The sequence below is a fragment of the Mus musculus genome, chromosome 4 (assembly GCF_000001635.26).
Source record: "Mus musculus strain C57BL/6J chromosome 4, GRCm38.p6 C57BL/6J".
In the NCBI taxonomy this organism is placed as follows: Eukaryota; Metazoa; Chordata; class Mammalia; order Rodentia; family Muridae; genus Mus; species Mus musculus.
This window is the reverse complement of record NC_000070.6, coordinates 108,681,350-108,704,599: the sequence shown is the minus strand read 5'-3', so window position 1 is coordinate 108,704,599 and position 23,250 is coordinate 108,681,350. Positions and strand designations below refer to the sequence as shown.

The 23,250-nt window shown below is 40.1% G+C and overlaps 1 protein-coding gene across 7 annotated transcripts in view; it reads left to right on the top strand.

The window, feature by feature from the left end:
* The window catches only part of Zfyve9 (zinc finger, FYVE domain containing 9), a 143,804-nt gene that overhangs the window by 76,670 nt on the left and 43,884 nt on the right, over window positions 1-23,250 (top strand). For 5 of the 7 annotated variants that reach the window (NM_183300.4, NM_001384118.1, NM_001347163.1 and 2 more), the window contains 6 exons: window positions 8,732-8,831; window positions 11,104-11,280; window positions 12,809-12,978; window positions 15,331-15,451; window positions 19,569-19,691; window positions 22,311-22,466. In NM_183300.4, the coding sequence (NP_899123.2) occupies window positions 8,732-8,831; window positions 11,104-11,280; window positions 12,809-12,978; window positions 15,331-15,451; window positions 19,569-19,691; window positions 22,311-22,466 (847 nt within the window). The remainder of the gene's footprint in view (window positions 1-8,731; window positions 8,832-11,103; window positions 11,281-12,808; window positions 12,979-15,330; window positions 15,452-19,568; window positions 19,692-22,310; window positions 22,467-23,250) is intronic. The other 2 variants (XM_006502988.4, XM_006502989.4) reach the window with 1 other exon arrangement.

The following is a 23,250-nucleotide window of genomic DNA, read 5'->3' as shown; positions in this document are numbered from 1 at the left end:
AAGTACTAAGTTGAAAAGGTAGGGAGAAAGTGGGCAACCTTGTCTAGTCCCTGATTTTAGTGGGATTGCTTCCAGCTTCTCTCCATTTACTTTGATGTTGGCTACTGGTTTGCTGTAGATTGCTTTTATCATATTTAGGTATGGGCCTTGAATTCCTGATCTTTCCAAAACTTTTATCATGAATGGGTGTTGGATCTTGTCAAATGCTTTTTCTGCATCTAACGAGATGATCATGTGGTTTTTGTCTTTGAGTTTGTTTATATAATGGATTACATTGATGGATTTTCGTATATTAAACCATCCCTGCATTCCTGGAATAAAACCTACTTGGTCAGGATGGATGATTTCTTTAATGTGTTCTTGGATTCGGTTAGCGAGAATTTTATTAAGGATTTTTGCATCGATATTCATAAGAGAAATTGGTCTGAAGTTCTCTATCTTTGTTGGATCTTTCTGTGGTTTAGGTATCAGAGTAATAGTGGCTTCATAAAATGAGTTGGGTAGAGTACCTTCTACTTCTATCTTGTGAAATAGTTTGTGCAGAACTGGAATTAGATCTTCTTTGAAGGTCTGATAGAACTCTGCACTAAACCCATCTGGTCCTGGGCTTTTTTTGGCTGGGAGACTATTAATAACTGCTTCTATTTCTTTAGGGGATATGGGACTGTTTAGAAGGTCAACTTGATCCTGATTCAACTTTGGTACCTGGTATCTGTCCAGAAATTTGTCCATTTCGTCCAGGTTTTCCAGTTTTGTTGAGTATAAGCTTTTGTAGAAGGATCTGATGGTGTTTTGGATTTCTTCAGGATCTGTTGTTATGTCTCCCTTTTCATTTCTGATTTTGTTGATTAGGATTTTGTCCCTTTGCCCTCTAGTGAGTCTAGCTAAGGGCTTATCTATCTTGTTGATTTTCTCAAAGAACCAACTCCTCGTTTGGTTAATTCTTTGAATAGTTCTTCTTGTTTCCACTTGGTTAATTTCACCCCTGAGTTTGATTATTTCCTGCCGTCTACTCCTCTTGGGTGAATTTGCTTCCTTTTTTTCTAGAGCTTTTAGATGTGTTGTCAAGCTGCTAGTATGTGCTCTCTCCCGTTTCTTCTTGGAGGTACTCAGAGCTATGAGTTTCCCTCTTAGAAATGCTTTCATTGTGTCCCAAAGGTTTGGGTACGTTGTGGCTTCATTTTCATTAAACTCTAAAAAGTCTTTAATTTCTTTCTTTATTCCTTCCTTGACCAAGGTATCATTGAGAAGAGTGTTGTTCAGTTTCCACGTGAATGTTGGCTTTCCATTCTTAATGTTGTTATTGAAGATCAGTCTTAGGCCATGGTGGTCTGATAGGATACATGGGACAATTTCAATATTTTTGTATCTGTTGAGGCCTATTTTGTGACCAATTATATGGTCAATTTTGGAGAAGGTCCCGTGAGGTGCTGAGAAGAAGGTATATCCTTTTGTTTTAGGATTAAATATTCTGTAGATATCTGTCAGGTCCATTTGTTTCATAACTTCTGTTAGTTTCACTGTGTCCCTGTTTAGTTTCTGTTTCCACGATCTGTCCATTGATGAAAGTGGTGTGTTGAGGTCTCCCACTATTATTGTGTGAGGTGCAATGTGTGCTTTGAGCTTTACTAAAGTGTCTTTAATGAATGTGGCTGCCCTTGCATTTGGAGCGTAGATATTCAGAATTGAGAGTTCCTCTTGGAGGATTTTACCTTTGATGATTATGAAGTGTCCCTCCTTGTCTTTTTTGATAACTTTGGGTTGGAAGTCGATTTTATCCGATATTAGAATGGCTACTCCAGCCTGTTTCTTCAGACCATTTGCTTGGAAAATTGTTTTCCAGCCTTTCACTCTGAGGTAGTGTCTGTCTTTTTCCCTGAGATGGGTTTCCTGTAAGCAGCAGAATGTTGGGTCCTGTTTGTGTAGCCAGTCTGTTAGTCTATGTCTTTTTATTGGGGAATTGAGTCCATTGATATTAAGAGATATTAAGGAAAGGTAATTGTTGCTTCCTGTTATTTTTGTTGTTAAAGTTGGCATTCTGTTCTTGTGGCTGTCTTCTTTTAGGTTTGTTGAGGGATTATCTTCTTGTTTTTTCTAGGGCGTGGTTCCCGTCCTTGTATTGGTTTTTTTCTGTTATTATCCTTTGAAGGGCTGGATTCGTGGAGAGATAATGGGTGAATTTAGTTTTGTCGTGGAATACTTTGGTTTCTCCATCTATGGTAATTGAGAGTTTGGCTGGGTATAGTAGCCTGGGGTTGCATTTGTGTTCTCTTAGTGTCTGTATAACATCTGTCCAGGCTCTTCTGGCTTTCATAGTCTCTGGTGAAAAATCTGGTGTAATTCTGATAGGCTTGCCTTTATATGTTACTTGACCTTTTTCCCTTACTGCTTTTAGTATTCTATCTTTATTTAGTGCATTTGGTGTTCTGATTATTATGTGTCGGGAGGAATTTCTTTTCTGGTCCAGTCTATTTGGAGTTCTGTAGGCTTCTTGTATGTTCATGGGCATCTCTTTCTTTAGATTTGGGAAGTTTTCTTCAATAATTTTGTTGAAGATGTTTGCTGGTCCTTTGAGTTGAAAATCTTCATTCTCATCCACTCCTATTATCCGTAGGTTTGGTCTTCTCATTGTGTCCTGGATTTCCTGGATGTTTTGAGTTAGGATCTTTTTGCATTTTCCATTTTCTTTGATTGTTGTGCCGATGTTCTCTATGGAGTCTTCTGCACCTGAGATTCTCTCTTCCATCTCTTGTATTCTGTTGCTGATGCTGGCATCTATGGTTCCAGATTTCTTTCCTAGGGTTTCTATCTCCAGCGTCGCCTCACTTTGGGTTTTCTTTATTGTGTCTACTTCCCTTTTTAGGTCTAGTATGGTTTTGTTCATTTCCATCACCTGTTTGGATGTGTTTTCCTGTTTTTCTATAAGGACTTCTACCTGTTTGGTTGTGTTTTCCTGTTTTTCTTTAAGGACTTGTAACTCTTTAGCAGTGTTTTCCTGTTTTTCTTTAAGGACTTGTAACTCTTTAGCAGTGTTCTCCTGTATTTCTTTAAGTGAGTTATTGAATTCCTTCTTTATGTCCTCTACCATCATCATGAGATATGCTTTTAAATCCAGGTCTACCTTTTCAGGTGTGTTAGGGTGTCCTGGATTGGGCGAAGTGGGCGTTCTGGGTTCTGATGATGGTGAGTGGTCCTGGCTTCTGTTAGTAGGATTCTTACGTTTACCTTTCGCCATCTGGCAATCTCTGGAGTTAGTTGTTATAGTTGTCTTTGTTAAGAGATTGTTCCTCTGATGATTTTGTTACCCTCTATCAGCAGACTTGGGAGACAAGCTCTCTCCTCTGAGTTTCAGTGGTCAGAGCAGTCTCTGCAGGCAAGCTCTCCTCTTTCAGGGAAGGTGTACAGTTATCTGGTGATTGGACCTCCTCCTGGCTGAAGGTGAAGGCCCAAAACAGGATCTTTCCCAGAAGCTGTGTTGCTTTGGCCAGGAAGGTGGCCAGTTGTCTGGAGTCGAAGATGTCGCCGCCTGAGAAGCTCTGTGGCTCTTGTCCGGAAGGAGGCCGGCCGTCTGGAGCTGAGGATGGCGCTGCCTCAGAAGCTCTGTGGCTCTTGCCGGGAAGGTGGCTGGTTGTCTGGAGCTGAAGATGGCGCCGCCCAGAAGCTCTGCGACTCTCGCCCGTCCCAGAAACGGCTGGCACTCTGTATTCCACACGGTCACCCGTGCAGCCTGCCCTCCGCGGAGTCCCGGAGCCAAGAAGGCTCCCGCCGGCGCCTGTGGCACAAACCTCTCAGGCCGGGCAGACCCCCGTGCTCTCACCAGGAAGGTGGCCGGCTGTCTGGAGCTGAAGATGGCGCCGCCCAGAAGCTCTGCGACTCTCGCCCGTCCCAGAAACGGCTGGCACTCTGTATTCCACACGGTCACCCGTGCAGCCTGCCCTCCGCGGAGTCCCGGAGCCAAGAAGGCTCCCGCCGGCGCCTGTGCCACAAACCTCTCAGGCCAGGCAGACCCCCGTGCTCTCACCAGGAAGGTGGCCGGCTGTCTCCTTTTTTTTTTTTTTTTTTAACATCTTCAGTTTTAGACAAAGGTATCAAATTTAGATACAGTAAATGGTAGGACTTGGGGGATGGTTTACTATTTTTTTCCTTCAGTTTTTGAGGCAGAGTCTTGTTATATATTCCTGACTGGCTTAGAACACACCCCGTGGACCACACTGTCCTCATAGTCATAGTTCTCTTGCCTCTGCTTTCTAAATAGTGGAATTACTGGTATGTGCTGCCACATTGGAACTTTTTTGTTTGTTTGAGACAGGGTCTTGTGTAGCCCAGGCTGTCCTCAATCTTGTTCTATAACAGAGAATAGCCTTGAACTTCTGGTCCTCTTGCCTCCATCTCCTAAATGATAGGATTACAGATGTGTATGCCTCACACCTCTTGTTTGTTTGAGGCAGGACCTCATGTAAGCCCTGATTGACCTCAGACTAGCTGTGCTGTTGAAGACAACCCTTGAACTTTTGCAGTGTTGGTTTACAGGTCTGTACTACCAGGCAAGTAGTTTACCAACTGAGTTACATTCTCAGCCCAAGAAATACTTTAAAACAGTTGTATTTCTTAGATTTCTTATTTAACAGTAAGTTGAGACAAAAAAAAAATAGATTGAGACAAAGACAAGTTTGTCATTGTCATTGACAATGGGAAGCAGTCAGGCATGGCACTGGGACAGTAGCTGAGAGCTTTACACAGGCAGCAGATAGAGCTTTTGAATCCTCAGAGCCCACTCCCAGTGACACATCTCCTCCAACAAGGACATACCTTATATCCTTTTAAACAGTTCATCAGCTAGGGACTATGTATACAAACACAGGAGCCTGTGGAGGCCATACTCATTCAAACCTCCATAGATTCTTATTTATGTACTGATGGGAATCAACAGATATGAGAACAATAATTACCTTCTTTAAATAGGATATTACATGCAATTCAGTTTCCCCTTATACTCTACCTGACATGTTCTGGCATGGTCAAATAAGACCAGCAGGTTCAATGTGATTTCTAATGAAGCTAGGGAAAAATTTCCCATTATACACTCTCTACAAGATTATGTTGATTAAAAGAAACTCTGACCTATCACAGAGCAGTTATCACACAGCTTTGTCTTTGTTCTCTGTTGTACCGAACCCTGGCATTTATTCTGGTTGTTATTTGCATTTCCAGTATACAGCACAGTAATTGCAGCTTCACCGTGTTCAATAAACATTTGTTGCCAATGAATAAACAAGTCATAGTTGGCTGATTGATTGTGTTGATTATTCACTCATTTGTCTCTGTACCAAGTGTGGAGTTTATATCAACAGTAACTGTTATCCATAATCCCATGTGTATTATGTATCCCAAAGCCACGCATATATAAGTTATGGTAAAGACTATGAAGGAAATAAACAAGAAAGTTAGTGTTGAAGGTCGTTTATGTGTAGGGCATGCTGCAAAGGCCTGTGTGAACCGACGTTTGATATTCCAAAAAGAACAGCCTGAAGGAAGACCAGAGGCAGAAAAGCACTGTTTATGAAATGAGTCCCTTGGTAAAGTGTAGTGAATGAGGAAAGAGTCCCATAAGAAGATGTTGTAGAGGAAGTCAGGGAGCAGGTCAGATAGACTGCAGGTTATGTTAAGGAGAATGTTTTAACCCTGGAATAATATCCCATTGCATGAATGCACAACATTTTCTTTTTCCTTTTACCTGTTGATGGACATCGAGGCTGTCCCCAATGTCTGGCTGTTACGAACAGAGCAGCAATGAACATGGATGAGCAAGTGTCTTTGTAGTAGGATATAGAGTTCTTTGGGTACATGCCCAAGAGCAAGTGGTTGCTGTAGTTGGATCTTGAGGTAGATCTGTTCCCAGCTTTCTGAGGAAACCCCACATTGATTTCCATAGTGGATATGTCATCATTTTCAAAGAAAAATTTGTTAATATACTTCAAAACAGAAAATTTTTTTAAATGCATTTTAAATTTTATTTTAGGTGTTGATTTTTTTTAATTTAAATAAAATTGCACGTTGAATTTTTTTGGTTAAGTTACAGCCATTTCTGTTTTTCATTTGAGAATTTGAACAATGAATACAGAATAACCTTCATAAGATCTGCATTGGCAGAACATTCAAACAGGCTATGATTTGGTTTATACCTTCAGTGGTCAGTTACATAAGACTTGCTTCTGCCCTCAAATGTTAATGCAAGGTAAGGTCACTGATTGTTCCTTAAAAAACAAAGAGTAGTAAATTGTTTAAAAGTTGGTTGAAATATATTGCTAAGGTCACTGTGAAGATCAAAAGAGGTCAGTGTCTGTTTATTCACTGTGTGCAAATGATGTGTGTGTGCACAAGTGCAAGGCCTTGTGTGTGGAGATTAGAGAACAACTGTGTAGAGTCCTCTCCTTCCACTTTCTACCTTTATATGTGTTCTGGGGCTTAAACTCAGGTCACTAATCATGTTTTGTAGCACGTTATCCACTAAGCCATTTCACCAGCCTCATGGGATCAGAATTTCTTTTTTTTTTTTAATTATTAGATATTTTTTATTTACATTTCAAATGTTATCCTCTTTCCTAGTTTCCCCTCCAAAAGTCCCCTATCCCCTTCCTCCCTTCCCCTGCTCCCCAACCCACCTATTCCTGCTTCCTGGCCCTGGCATTCTTCACAGGACCAAGGGCCTCTCCTCCCATTGATGACTGACTAGGCCTGACTAGGCCATCCTCTGCTACATATGCAGCTGAACCTTGAGTCCCACCATGTGTTTTCTTTGGTTGCTGGCAGGGAGCTCTGGGGGTACTGATTAGTTCATATTGTTGTTCCTCCTAGGGGACTGCAAACCCCTTCAGCTTCTTGGGTACTTTCTCTAGCTCCTTCATTGGGGACCCTGTGCTCCGTCCAGTGGATGGCTGTGAGCATCCACTTCTGTATTTTTCAGGCACTGGCAGAGTCTCTCAAGAGGCAGCTATATCAGGCTCCTGTCAGCAAGCTCTTGTTGGCATCCACAATAGTGTCTGGGTTTGGTGGTGGTTTATGGGATGGATCCTCAGGTGGGGCAGTCTCTGGATGGTCATTCCTTCCGTTTCTGCTCTGAACTTGTCTCTGTAACTCTTTCCATGGGTATTTTGTTCCCCTTCTAAGAAGGCTCAAAGTGGGGTCAGTATTTCTTAAATATTGTAAATATACTAGGTGATTACCTATTCAGCCTTGAACTCTCTTTGGAAATAATGTGATCCAGGTTTTGAACATCGTTATAGCTGCTTACTTGCTGCTTTAGTTTTAGGCAAGGCAGTTTGTTCATCTGTAAAGTGGAGGGGATTATACTTAACTTGAACATTTACATATGGCTAAGATTTATTGAGCAGCTTGGCTCACAGTTGTCTGTTAGCTGCAGTTCCAAGGAATCTAGTGACCTCTTCTGGCTTCCGTGGGTATCTGCATGCACATGGTACATGTATAGCACATAGCCTCTCTTGCACACCAACATTTAGAATTAGATATCCTAAGTTTTCCATTGCAATGTAGAATTTAACTTCTTAGCTTTGCACACAGCTTACTCAAGAGTTTCATGCAGAACCCAGCCAGAGGATCTCATCGCTTGCCCTAATGACTCTGTGTCTGGCTCTTCAGCTTCTTAGCTGCATATGCTGGTTTATACTCGTAGTCCTTGCAATTAGAATGTTGAGGCAGGAGGAAGATTGCTGTAATTTCAAGGCCTTGGCTACAGAGTGAAACTGTCTCAGAAAAAGAAAGTAGAAACATAACCCTTAGTTTCTTCCTGGATAAGATAAGTCTAGCATACCTTCTGTACTCTGTATATCTTAGTTGATTGGAAAAATCCAAAGTCCTCTATAAACTAAATTAGTAATAGTAGCTGAATATGTCCATTTCCCCAAATGGGAAAAAAGCTGCTCTAACTAATGTTAACTTTGATATGATTCTTCATCTCTTAGTTCAATTTTATGAGGCATAAGATAATTCCAGGCCATGAAAACTAGGATAGAATTTATTTTACTGGGAATGGCTTTCTTCCTCTACAAAGCTATGTGGTAAGTGACTATAGAATCCATGAAGATCAATCTTAACCAGAACCTGGGGAATTGTTGCACGGTGTGGAAAGGGAGAGGAAGGGAGGCCCCAGCTGAGCTCAGAAGGTGAGAATGAGGGATTAGAACATGGCCTGGCTGACTATGTGACCTGCTCTGGCTTTCTATAGCTAGAGCTGTGCTGATTTTTATTATTGAGTTGTATGTTTTGATTTTATTCTTCATAGCAAACTAGTATGGTTATTAGGAAATAGAAAACAGAACTTAAAACTCAGAACTTGTCATCTTTGATCATTTCCTTCTCCTATATAGATAAATGGATGCAACAATCTCTTAGGTACTGGTGTTATATAGAATTTGCCCAAGGGTAACTAAAATCTTGTTTTATTTTTTTCCTTGCTATGTATTTTCTGTGTGACCATGGCCAATATTTTTATTTTCATCAAGCTTTATTGAGTTCCTTATAAAATTGTAGATCTCACCCTTAGTTTTGCATTCTAGCTTCTTGAACTGCAGTTTTTGTTGTTATATTTGTTTGTTTGTTTTTGATTCTGTTGTATGGTAGTTAATATGGTTCACTCTTGATCAGTGCTGGTCAATATTAGTTCACTTGTTTTGTACCATGATCCTGATGGTTCAGTGTATTTTTTTCTTCCCAGGTTTTCTGTGCTTCCTGCTGCAGCCTAAAATGCAAACTGCTGTACATGGACAGAAAGGAAGCCAGAGTGTGTGTAATCTGTCACTCAGTGCTGATGAATGGTACGTATTGAAACAGCTGGATGCAGTCACTGGGCAGTGCAGAGAATTCCTATGAAAAGTCCCTTTTCCCCTGTTCACCTTCCCGAATGCCATAACTGTAACTGAAAACCCTGAGCTTAGTCTCCGTGCTTTGAAAGTATGTTAGCTTTGCAGAGCTCCTCTGTCAGATTTAATGAGCTAATGCTAAGGCTAGGTAGGTTCTGTGGGAAGAGTGAAGCCTTTGAGAAAGTGGTGTTGGGTAACTCTGCATGTCCCTGTCAGATGATGAGAGGGGCGGGCTGGTGTGTGTTGACTACATAGCTATGAGACTTTAAAATTGGGCCAAGGTTCTCCTCAGAACTTACTTTCTTAACAATGTTAATTTTCTTAGAAATAAGTATTTTAGCATCAAGTGTCAAGTAGAAATTTGTGCATTTATTTGCCAGTTATTTCTGAAAAAACAATATCTTTTACATGGGAAAAGAATATAGCCAAGAGAAGGAAGATAAAACTTAATCATTATTCATCTTTTATGGGACTAGAAATTAATCCATGGACATTTTAGTTAAAAAACAAAAAAAAAATATCAAAACCAAAATTCTTGAGTATTCTTGTGAATAAATACAGTAAAGCTTACCATGCGATAGAATTTTCTCTTTGGATGTGTCTTTGTACATTTACTAGAACAATTCCAAGTAGAAACTGGACACTGTTGCTAACTATGTCCCTGGCACCCTGGAGACTAGAATTTATCTGCTCTTAGATCCCTCCTGCTCTGTCTGTCTGCATTGCTCATAGTGATGTTTTCCTGTTGCTGGCTTATTAACCTATTGCATGTCAGTTTATCCGATCTGTTCTAATATCCTATGATCTACCTAATTTCCTCCCATTTCTGAATTCTTAAAATTTTGATGAAACACGAATCATTCTCTTTCCTCTTACGGATCAGTGTTTGGATGGTGGTTATGTCACTGAGTTGCTCAACTGATGTTTTTTTATTCCACGGCTTTCATTTGTGGATACAGATCCACAGACAAGAATATACAGCTTACTCACAGGACCTAATGCCTTTTTTATTTGATGAGGTCTTCCAACTTGATAGCAATTTGTTTTAACTTGGCATAGCTAAAGATGAAGGAAATGGCAGAGGATTCGTATGAAATCACTTACATTTTGTTAAGCCAAGGAGGCCCTTAACAGGGGATCCTAAGGTAATTACTTCTGGTTTTGCCAGTGTCTTTCCTCCTGCATGGCTTAGCCTGGTCTCTTTCTGAATATTTAATTTGATGCTTTTCAGTGTTCCCTCTTTTTCCTTTCTCCTATTCTCTTCCTTCCCTCTTCCTGCCAGTGCTTTCAAATGAACATAGCTTTTGTTACAAGCCATAGAGGAAATACATATTCAAAATAAATATTCAAAATCTTTTGGATCATTCCTTGATGTTGAATGGTGGTATCCTGTTTTTAAGGTGCTCAAAAATTGGGTAGTTCATGTTCTTGGCCATATAGTACCTGTACCTCAAAAAAAAAAAAAAAAACCCAAAAAACCTTTGATGTCTTTGGTTTCTGTAACTCCATCCATTCTGTTTACTTTTAAAGAGAATGTTATGTCAGTGTGTAGTTAATAAGATTATAGCTATGTAGACTCTTAATGTATTGTTGATCACACTGGTTGATCACACTCATATGATAGTGGCACATTTTCATGTTCAAGTAGATCCTATGTTTTTTCGACACTCCAAGTCCATGCAGTGGTTTACAGCTGGATACTTCTATAGAGGTGTTTTCTGAATTAAAGTGTAAACCATAGAAATACCGAGACACATACTCCCGAGCTTTAAGCTTCTGAATTTTCAAATGAGATTTTATCTCAGCTAAAAAGAACCTGAAAATCTAAAAATAACACTAAAACAGTAATACATTGGAATTATATTTTTTGGTCCCTGATTTTGATTTTTTTAATAGACAATATAAAGGTTATCTTAGTTGCAGATCTGATGTTATTTTCCTCCCTTTTAAGAAATACAAGGTCTCCTTTAAAAAAAATAAACAAATACACATAACTAACAGTAGTATCAACAGTCCTGGAGTTACTATTTTTCATCAAATAATTTGCTTAGCTAAGTGGTCTCTCTAATTGAATTAAAGCCATCTAATCCGGAATACCTTCACTAGCTGGGCGAGAGACATACTATGAGTGTTAATGAGGAGCAGCGTTATTTATCCAATATTGTCAAGGTCTTGATGTCCATATTTTGCAATCCATTCACATTGATTGTGTCTGTATTTGCTTTAGCTCAAGCCTGGGAGAACATGATGAGTGCCTCAAGCCAGAGCCCTAACCCTAACAATCCTGCTGAATACTGTTCTACTATCCCTCCCTTGCAGCAAGCTCAGGCCTCAGGAGCCCTGAGCTCTCCACCTCCCACTGTGATGGTACCTGTGGGAGTTTTAAAGCACCCTGGAACAGAAGGTAGGGGATCATGTGCTGTTCTCTCCTTTTCTTCACCATGTTCCTCTGAAAGGTGCTGATAGGGCTTTACAGCACCACTCTTTAAAACTCAGATAAGCCTCTGTGGGTGGCTATTAAAAATGAGAGATATGTCAAGATTATATGTGGGCAAGGAAAAAAATACCTGATATTTTGGAGGGACCTCTGAAAACATGTCCATTTCCCTCCACCCTAAGATTGAACTAATTTCAGTGTTTATACCTGCGAGTTGTAGACTTTGAAACCATCCTGTAAGGCCCTATATTCATACTTACTTAAATGTTCTTTGTAGGAGTTTGCCAAGTGATAAAAACGAGCCTTCTTCCTGCTGACCAGTCCATTCTGGTAGTGCTTTCAGAAATAAACATTGCCATGTTCTCTTTTCATGATTAATTTGTCCATTATAAAAATATAAAATATTACCTCATATATAGACCTTTAAATCCAGGACTTTAACTCTGATTATGTCATATGATAGGTTGTAATCTCAACTTTTGGGGGTTGTCACTTCTTTATGGTTATGATAGTGTCAGATGAAAGGCACACTAAATTTAGAAGAATATGAATTATAAATAAAACAATTATATATTTCCTTAAAATGACTTTATCAAGACGTTTCCCTTGTTATTTCAATCTGTCTTCGCTAATTTTGTGTCTGTTCACCTAGTAATGCTCCTCTCCCTTGTTAAGGCGTTCCTTCCCTTTGGAAGATCAGACTCTACTGAAATGATCGTTCTTCCCCATCTCTCCTCTTCTGGTCATCCCTTAGAATAGAATCCTTGTATTTTTGTGAGTTCGGGCTTTCTTAAAATCCTATTCTCTTTGCTTCATTTGTTATTTTTGTTGTTCTTCCCTAGTCTCTTTGTTTTGACTGTTCAGACTGATCTCCAAGCTGGACGTAAGGACACTGTTTCATCAAGTGCTGTTTCCCAGCCTTTCCCTGTCCCTTCACTAAGTGCAAAGCAGCACCTGATCAGCTCTTCCCCTTCAGCTCAGCTTAGCCGGACCTGCTCAGTCTGTGCCTCAATTCCTAGATGTCTGTGCCAAGTCTTCCTTGAGGAAGCAGGGTTTCTTCAGGATTCTTCAGGGTATCTTTGCCTTTTAGTAGTACCAAGACATTTTTCCAAATATTTAATTTCTGTGGACCTCATATTTTTAGGAACTGGGTATTTATTTTTGCTAGATTCTCCCCACCCCCCAAATACTATAAATCCATTTTCTGGGCATTTAAAACACTTTCCATGGTTTCTGTCAGCAATGCAGAACAGACTATGTAACATAATCACGGAGGTGTCTAAGAATTACTGTATTCTATTAAGTAAGTACTATTTAAAGAAGAGCTTTTGTTAGTTACTGCTGCTGTCATTCAGCCACTGTTCTTTTGTATGTATCCTAAGATGATAATAAACAGGTACCTCTTTGAACCTCTGGAATTGGTGACCTCTTCTTTGCCATTAGAAACACTGTCAATGTCACATTGATGCCTGTTTTATTTTCCTGGTCCCTCAAGTGCCTCAGCCCAGAGAGCAGAGGAGAGTTTGGTTTGCTGATGGGATCTTACCTAATGGAGAAGTTGCTGATGCAGCCAAATTAACAATGAATGGAACTTCCTCTGCAGGAACTCTGGCTGTGTCACATGACCCAGTCAAGCCTGTAGCCACCAGTCCTCTTCCAACAGAGGTAAGGATAGGAGGGCAGCTAATAGTGACTACTACTTTGCTTAGCATGGTACTGTCTTCTGTCCTTTGTTAAGTTGAATAACTTCTGTGTGAAACCTTCTGTACTTTGGACCTAATTTAATAAGAGTAACTTCATTTGTGTCTGTGTCTAAGTAAAGGAAATATGGCAAAATTGGCTGCTCTTGTTTGTTCTATACTTGAAAGTTCTTTTTAAGGAAAAGATTGTCAGGTAGGCTCAGGCTGGTGCTATAGGTAGAGGCGAGGCTTAGAAGTTATCAAGATCCCTAGATATTGGTTTTCAAATTATGTTCCAGGATTCTGTGGTGACCTCAAAAGTATTGTGGAGGAAAAGGTAGAGTGGCCTGAAAATAGCTAAGGGACATTGTGTTTGTTTTTCTTCCAGCATCTTCAGTTGTTAAACTTGTTGTTTCCATTTAAGATTTAAAAAATGAGGGGCTGGAGATATGACTCAATGGTTAAGAGCACTGACTGCTCTTCCAGAGGTCCTGAGTTCAATTTCCAGCAACCACATGGCAGCTCACAACCATCTGTAATGAGATCTGATGTCCTCTTCTGGTGTGTGTCTGAAGACAGCTACAGTGTACTCATATACATAAAATAAATAAATAAATCTTAAAAAAAGAAAAAAGATTAAAAATCGATGCCAAAGTTTAAATTTATAAGTCTTTTTCTCCTGAATGGAGGGCTCACAGTTTACTTTATGTATAGCTCATAGTAGGTTTTCACTTTCGTATCTGTAGAAGTCAGTTACAGTTTTGAAACTAATGGAATTTTCTTTCCTTAAACATAATATTCAGGGCTGGAGAGATGGCTCAGCGATTAAGGGCACTGACTACTTTTTTGGAGGTCCTGAGTTCAGTTCCCAGCAACCACATGGTGGCTCACAACCATCTATAATGGGATCTGATGCCCTCTTCTGGCCCACAGGTGTACATGCAGATAGATCACTCAGGCTTTTTTTTTTTTTTTGTCCTTGTTGAGGTTTAGAAGATTGGATCCAGGACCTTGTAAATGGTAAATTAATAAAGTTTTACCGTTGAGCTATAAATACAGCCCTTTTAAACCTTATTCTGGAATGGGAGCATACTAAGTTGCAAGCTGGTCTTGATCTCATTCTTAGCTGGGGCAGACCTTGAACATTCCATGTTCCTGCCTCAGCTTCCTGAATATTTGGGATTACACTCCTGTGCCACCTGTGTATAGTCCTGGCTTTTTACTTTTTAATTAAAGGATAAGAGTTTGGATACATTTTTATGAAACCTTTTAGAACAGGTTTTTGTTTTTGGTTTTTTTTTTTTTGAGACAGGGTTTCTCTGTGTAGCCCTGGCTGTCCTGGAACTCACTTTGTAGACCAGGCTGGCCTCGAACTCAGAAATCCACCTGCCTCTGCCTCCCAAGTGCTGGGATTAAAGGCGTGCACCACCACGCCCGGCTAGAGCAGTTTTCAATTCATGGCAAATTGGAAAAAAATAATAAGTTGGGCATAGTGATGCACGTCTTTAATTCTAGCACTTGAGAGGCAGAGTTCAAGACCAGCCTGGTCAACATAGTGTATTTTAGGACATTCAGGGCTGCATACTAAGACTATGCATCAAAACAAAACACCCAAACAAACAAAGAAGACAGAGGTTTCTCACATACCCCCGTCCTCATACATATATGCTGTCCATCATTATCCATTTATTCCCAGAATAAAGTAGTTGGTGAACCTGCATCATGACCATCCAAAGATTACAGTTCACATTATTGGATAACGTTTGTACCTCTAAAGTTTCCAGAAATTGTTGTGGTTTAAATGTATGTTTAGAAATACTTGTTCAAATAGTTATCTCTGTATTACTTGTGGACTTTGTAGTGATTGTAATGTATGTTGTTAAGATTAACTTTACTGGGGCTGGGACTGGAGCACAGTTGGTAAAGTTCTTGCCTTGCACGTATAAAGCACTGGATTCAATTCCCACCACTACATAAACTGAGCATGATATTGAATGCCTGTAATTGAAGCAGTAGAATCAGGAGTTAAAATCATCCTTAGCTATGTCGTGAGTTTGAGGACAGCCTGGGCTAGAGATCCTATCTAAGGAATTCAAGGGGCACCTAGTGTGGTGGCCCACACGTTTAATCCCAGCACTTGGGAGGCAGAGGCAGGTGACCTTTATGAGTTTGAGGCCAGATTGGTCTATATAGTGAGTCTCAGGACAGCCAAGGCTACATAGTGAGACCTTGTCTTTAATTAAAAAAAATAAATTCCAAGTGTTTACCCGAATAGTTACTTCTATTTTACTGGAGTCCTGCATACACTCTAATGCTCACATTGTGCTTTGTGTTCTAGGCTGATACTTCTCTGTTCTCTGGGAGCATTACTCAGGTTGGAAGTCCTGTTGGAAGTGCAATGAACCTTATTCCTGAAGATGGCCTTCCTCCCATCCTCATCTCCACTGGTGTGAAAGGAGGTATGTGGGCTTCAGTGTTTGCACAGAGTAGTTAATGCATACCACACATTGCCTTCTGCTTAAGGAAAGGATGATCAGTGATAGCCATTCTTCTGTCTGATAACAAATACAACTTCCACAATGCCATGAAAACATGGCTGACTATTCTAGTGTAGCAGTTTATGGTTTTTGGCATAATGTCATTTTTAGTCTCTAGAAAGATATTTCAAAATTTACCAAGCTCTCAAGAGTTGCTTGTGGTTCTAGAGTTCAGCCAGGTGCGCTCAGGATGCTAATTTACTTTTCGTTTTAAAGTATGATAATACCTTTAGGAAGTTGCATCAGAGGACTTAAGCAGCACTTTTGCTGTTAAAAAGTATCTTTTAAGCTGGGCCGTGGTGGCACACACCTTTAATCCCAGCACTTGGGAGGCAGAGGCAGAGGCAGGTGGATTTCTGAGTTCGAGGCCAGCCTGGTCTACAGAGTGAGTTCCAGGACAGCCAGAGCTATACAGAGAAACCCTGTCTCGAAAAAAAAAAAAAAAAAAAAGTATCTTTTAGCTGGGTGTGGTAGCACAGGCTTGTAATATGTTTTAATTAAATAGATATATAAATGTATTTGTTTTTCCTTCGTAAAAGATGGTATTAGCAACTGAATTTAACAGATACAAGCTTTATCGAAAGAGAACCCGGTATCTGATGTACTTTATTTAAAAAATAAACCATTATAATTCCTTATTAAGCTAAAATTTATTAAAATATCCCAAGTTTGTGGTTACACAGCAACCTTCTTAATAAAAATACATTGTAGGGAGTCTGGCAATGGAGCAAAGATGTGATCCAAGCTAAGAGTGCTGAGCTGGCTGGGACAGTGGCCTCGATACATGCACACCAGCATCCAGTCAGTCTACTTCCAGGGATGAGTTACTAATAGTAGTTTCATTTCTCCTTCATCTTAGCCTTTTCCCTGGTCCCTATAATCTCATACATCCTGTCTTTTGTACTGTTGAGAGTTACCTTTAGAACATAGACACTACCACAAATTATAAAATATTTCATGGACTGCCAGTATAAATTGCTTACTTTATGGGGTTGAGTATTTTGCTGTATGAATTTATGTGTACCACCTGCATGCCTGGTAGTCACAGAGGCCAAGAGAGGGTCTCCTGGAAGTGGAGTTATGGACAGTGTGAGCTGCCATGTGGGTGCTGGGAACTGAATAAGCCCAGGTCTTCTGCAGGAGCAGCAGGTGCACCTGCACTCAGAGCCATCGCTCCAGGATAATTCATCTGAACATGCGCAGTTCCTTGTAATCCTCTTTCAGCACCTCTCGTCAGTTCACTTCTAACAGCTTGCCTGTCATTACAGATGGATGACTTTTTATACTTACATGCTTTTTTCCTTTGCTATGGAACAATGAACTTTATAGAGGGCAAAATACCCATCCTTTTGGAACTATTTCTAAGTAAACTCTGGTCTGTTTTAAAAACAAAATACCTACAGCTATTTAAATGTCATTGTGGGCATTAAATCAGATTACGTACCCTTATGTCTATAGCAAGAAACTGGCAACAGTTAAGCTGGTATTAACTATTCCTTTCCCTTTTCTCTGAAAGCCTCATGTATGCCAGGCTTTGGAGCTGCTTAGCCTTTCAGTTGTCTCTCAGCCTTTTTCTAGAACGCCTGCAAAGCAACTCTTTGCTTTGTTCCTCTATTCTGTTACTCTGTGTCTGTATAAACACTTTTCTCATTTGTTGTATACAAACTGTAAGTCTGATGCTTTCACTTACATCATGAAGTCATTAGGTCTTGATTCAGGTTGTTAAATGCTGCTGCTTCCATGGAGCTTATCCTATGAAAGTTTGAGTGTTGTCCCATCAGAGGTCGCTGTCCCAGCTAGCTCAGCACTCTTTTTTTTTTTTTTTTTTTTTTTTTTGGTTTTTCGAGACAGGGTTTCTCTGTATAACCCTGGCTGTCCTGGAACTCACTTTGTAGACCAGGCTGGCCTCGAACTCAGAAATCCGCCTGCCTCTGCCTCCCAAGTGCTGGGATTAAAGGCGTGCGCCACCACACCCGCCTAGCTCAGCACTCTTTAGTTCTGTCGCCCCTGTGCTTTTTTAACTAGGACTCCTTACAACACATTTTTGTTAAGAAAGTTGCTGTATAAGTGAAACTATTTTTGAGACAGGGTCTCACTGTGTAGCCTTGGCTGTCCTGAAACTCACCTTGTAGAGCAAGCTGGCCTTAAACTCACAGAGATCCACCTGGCTTTATCCCCTGATCTGCTTGGATTAAAGGTGTTGGGGGTCATACTCCCACCCACCATTGGGGAGGTGAAATGTGGGAGTTTAACTGTGCTTATCCCGTGCAGCTGGTTGGTGCTCGGTTTCAGAGAAGCACAAGACATACAGTATGAGATGTGAGGATTCCAAGCTGGTATTCCCTGGCTTCCGGGCCTCCAGTTGGAGCTGGAGAACCACTCAGAGAAGTCAGGAACAAAGTGTCGGGGTCCTCAGGGCCATGAAGGGGCTGGGACTGGGGGCTCCCAAACTCCTGGACATCTAGGTATGACTGAGGCGGAGAGGAGTTGGAGTTGTGGACCCTGCCAGCTGGGGACAGCATCTAGCCCAGGGCTGGGGGAAGGGAGCTCAGCTTAGCTCAGCAGGGATTGTCCTTAGCTTGGCTGCAGGAGCACAGAGGCCTTCTCCAGGAGGCTTAGGTTGCCGCTCCTTCATGCTCCCCACAGCGATTCTTGATGAAAGAGACAGTCTGGCTCTACATTGTTTATTGACTGTCTATTGTGGAAAGTAGATGCATACTGTACTGTACCAACTTCTCAGGACAGATCCAAGGGAGGAATGTCTGCAAAGGGAAGCTTATTGGCTAAACCCTCAGGGCCTCTTGGTACCTAATTAGCATAGAAAACTCTGTTCTGGGTTTACATAACCACTGGTCATGTTTCCTCATATGTGTGGCACGTGTTCCAGGCCAGGAATTTGGCAGGGAGCAGGGAGGCACCTACCGTCTCAGGTGTGTGCCCACTGAGTCTCCAGGCCTCAGACCCACTCTACCTTAGCAAGTTTCCTGGCATGGTTTTACCTTCCCACAGGTATGTGCCACAACACCCAGGTATTTTAATATGTCATAATTTAATAAAAATTGTAATAGTTTATTATTAAAAGAATGTCATATTGCTTGGCTCTGTTTTGATATTACAATCTCTTCACTAGAATTTTGCAGCTTTTTATTTTAATAGGATAACTTATTTTAAAAAATTAAATCACTTTATATTTTTCTTTCAAACATATTTTCATTGAAAGGAAGGTCAAAAAATCAGATTTTATTTCTTTTGATCAGTGAAAAATGGTATCTTTTTGATATACTTTATCAGAACAGCACTGAAATTTCAATTTTTAATTCCCTCTCTTTATTTTTAAGTTCGAATCTCTGACTATTGGTGATGATTTTGACTTTATACTGAAATGAACACCATTAAGAATGAAGTGGTTAAGTAACACAGTGTGTGCTTGCAGCATCAAGGAGGAGTGCATTGGATCTCTAGGATTAGCTTGTCTGTGCTTACTCTCAAGTGTGGCTCACTAATGAGTCAGTGATCTATGTGGTGGATTCTCAGATTTAGAGACATTATTTCAAGAAAACAGTTACTTATATTTTTCTAGTGCATTAAAAAGGTCTAATGCTTCATAAGGATCAAAAAATTAAATAGAATAAAAGTATAGAATAAAAAATCAGTTTCCCTCTGTCCCGATTTCTTGACATCTTTTCCATAAGAATTTCTAGTATGTGATCACCTTTTAATGTATTTTTGATTATTTTAAATGTTGGTCTTAAAACATTTGTTCTGTGACATTTTTGTTAAAATAGTTGAACATTTTTGTTAAATAAAGAGGTAGAGCAGATGTGAAACAAACCATTTTAGGGTTTATATATAGGACAGCCTTATTTTCATTCCAACCAGGGTACATGCAGGAAGACAGTGGCCACAAACCAGGACCTGTGTCATCCTATTATAAATCAAATGCTTGTCTCTTTTGTGTGACTGGTCATCCCATTCTCACCAGATTTCTTCCACAGTTTGTGCCTTTAACCAATCCATTACAATGTGTTTTCTCTTACAGATTATGCTGTGGAAGAGAAACCATCACAGATTTCAGTCATGCAGCAACTGGAGGATGGTGGCCCTGACCCACTTGTCTTTGTTTTAAATGCAAATTTATTGTCAATGGTTAAAATTGTAAATTGTAAGTTAGAATTTTTTAATTAAAAACAATTTAAACACATACTTTTTAGAGGCCTTATAATCTTCACACAAAAATATTTTAATATATAATCACATCCTGCTGGAACCAGTTCTGAAGAAGTTAGTTCCTATAAAGCAGCCGTGAGGCTGACTGAACCTCTTACCTTCAGGCAGAGGTGGGATAGTGACTTCTCCATGGAAGAGAGTCAAAAACTCTTGCAGTGATGTGGGCTCAATTCTTCTTGAAATGGGTAGTTAAGTCACAACTCCTGACTGGAATAATTGTTAGTGAGTAAGTTACCTAGGGGAGCAGCCAGTTCATAGTAGGTGGTAAGCTCCAGAAGCCTTGATCATCTTACCTGGAGAATCATCTTATGTGCAGAAAAGATGCTAACCACGTAATATATAGTCAAACTGTGACACTTACTAAATTATCAGAAGAAACTGGAGCTCGTGATGCTGGAAGTATATGGGCAAAAGTGTAAGAAAGAAGACAGTAACTTAAAAGAATCTTGATTCTTTCTGGCATATATTAGAAAGTAAGGACTACATCTCTCCTGGAAGAGGCAGTTTGCAGGGAATGCCCTCCAGTCTCCACTGTGTGCTTGTTTTACGTTGACCTTAGAGACTAGAAACACCTCTGCACTGCTTCCTTAGAAATTCTCCATTGTGGAGATGGAGATTTCCGCCTCAGCCATTAATTATACCTTTTTATACCTTTGACCTATTGTTAATGCTACCCACTTTTCATTTCAAATTAAACATTGTTTTGCTTGAAATTTCAGTTCACCACACCCAGTTTATGAGTTATAATTAGAAATTAGCTAACCTCTCCATTTGAGGACAGAAGCCATCCATGCTTGCCCAAAGTTGTCCAATAAATGATTATGGAACAAAAAAGAGAGAGAAATTAGCTAGCCTACAGTTCCTGAAGCATCTTAAAATAGTGAGTTAATTGAAGGGCTAGGAGCTGTCTTGGTTGGTAAAGTGTTTGCCATGCAAGCATGAGAGCCTGAGTTTGATCCCAGCACCCACATTTAAACAAACAAACAAATAAACAAAGAGGAGGAGGAAGAAGAGACCGGGTGAACCAGCATGTGTGTGTTTGCAATACCAACACTGAAGAAGCAGATATGGGGATCTCTGGGGATTTCTGACCATCCACTCCACCCAAGTGGGCAAACTTTATGTTCACTGAGAGAATCTGTCTCAGAAAATAAGGTGGAAAGCAATTAAGACTCCTGCTATCTCTGTGGCACCCACCACCATCTCTGTGACACATGGATATGCATGAATAGGACTAGCTACTTCCTAATTAGGTACCCAAAGGAGTAATTTTCATACAAAAAGAAAAGGATCTTTTATTAGTTTTGATACACATAGTGGTGTTATTCATTATTTTATCTGAATTCCTTTGGAAATCCTGTTGTTAGGATGCAAATGATAATGTGTCAAGGATGGAATGATATTTTTTGCTGCTTATGTAAAAACACACAGCTTTTGTTTGTGAGTTTTTTTAAAATTCTTTCTAGCCTAAAGTGAAAATATAAAAGTAGTATTGACAAGATATATTTTGTATAGTGTACAACCATGTAAAGTAGCCTCTTTTTTTTTTTTTTTATTTATTTCATGTTATGTGGGTATACTGTAGCTATCTTCAGACACACCAGAAGAGGACATTGGATCCCATTACAGATGGTTGTGAGCCACCATGTGGTTGCTGGGAATTGAACTCAGGACCTCTGGAAGAGCAGTCAATGCTCCTAACCGCTGAGCCATCTCTCCAGTCCTAAAGTTATCCTCTGATTATCTAGTGTTTTCTCTCAGAAAGAATTGTAATTATACTAGCTAGTACATAGAAATGTATTTTCTTTTGGCCACAACCTGAACTCAAAGCTAAAATACTGGGTTTTATTCTTTTTTTTTCCTAGTTTTAGATAAATAATGGTAAAGTGAGTTTTGTGTATGGGTGTGATGTATGTGTAGGTGAACATACTCATGCATGTGCCTATGGAAGGCCAAGGTCAGTGTAAGATATCTTTGTATATTGCTGTCTACCTATTTTTTTTAGAGATAGATAGATAGATTGATATATAGACAGACGGATGGTCCCCCACTAAACCTGGAGCTCACTAATCTATCACTCACCTACACGGGCTTGGCTCACCAGTGATCCCCTGGGATGGCAGCCGCTATCATGGCCAGCTTTTTCTGTAAGTGCTAGGGATCTGAACTCAGGGCCTCAAGCTTGTCCAACAAGGCCTTTACTCATGGAGCTGTCAGCTCCCAGGAGAAGTGATTTTTTTTTTTTTTTAACAGTGACATGGAGGTCTGTATCTTTGTTGTCTATTTAAGTTTTAAATATATTTTCTTTATTTTTTTTTACTTCTTTTAACTTCCTTCCAATTATTTTCCTAAGTATTGAGGTACAAACAAACAAACAAAGGCATTGCCATATTTTATTTTCTACAATGATTCTTTGTTTATGTAGTGACCATTTAACATTTAAAGTTGAATTGTATGGGCTTACATGATCTTTCCTTTTTTGCTGTATTGTAACATTTCTTTGTATCCTTTTGTGATCACTTATTAAGAAGAATGTATTTTACTTCCCCTTTAGATGTGAACAGGAAGTGCTGGTGTTTTACAACCAAAGGGATGCATGCCGTGGGTCAATCTGAGATAGTTATTCTTCTGCAGTGTCTGCCAGATGAGAAATGTTTGCCTAAGGACATCTTTAATCACTTTGTACAGCTTTACCGGGACGCCCTGGCAGGTAGAATGCTTTATAACTTTGCACCATTGTAGATGATGAAAATATGAACTCATATATAAAACAATCAATCCTGTTAAATGTGGAAACATGACATTGAGCTTTTATATTTTCTTACAGTGCTAGGAATTGAACACAGATCCTTATTTGTGCTAGGCAAACACTACCATTGAACTATATCCCAGCCCTTGGACTATATTAGAGGCAAGTTAGAACTTCCCATAGTTGGGAAAATTATGTATTTTATTACTTTCTGTGATTCTCTTTATTTACAAAGGATAGACTCAAAATTATAAGAGAATCCATTGACCTTGGGGTAAGAATGTAAGTTGGAGTTCCTAAGGGTCGTAACATTGGTATCCAGTAGAAGGAAGCATAATCATGAGTCGTCGTCATACCCCCTTGCTGGCTGCTGCAGTCAGGAGCTGGCCCTGACCCTGGCCTGAGCCAAGCGGGGAGAGGTGGTTCAGCCCAACATCGACCCCATCGATCAATTTCTGGAGTGTGTGAAAGGGCCTGTCCTGCAGGGTCTCCATGACACAGGGCAACAGCAGGATATCTGAAAGGAGTCTGGGTGAAGATCCAGTATTGATGGTGTAGCAGAAGCTAGAGGCCTCCAGCCAGACCAGTGGCTTATTGCACTGGAGCTGTTTGGGCAAAAGAGTATACTGAGCTTCCATGCAAGATATTAGGGCAGAAAGAAGTGGATTTCGTGGGTGATTACTGGCTACCTTAGACCAATTAGCCACAGTGAAAGAGCTTGTCTCAAAAACATAAAGAAGATTGG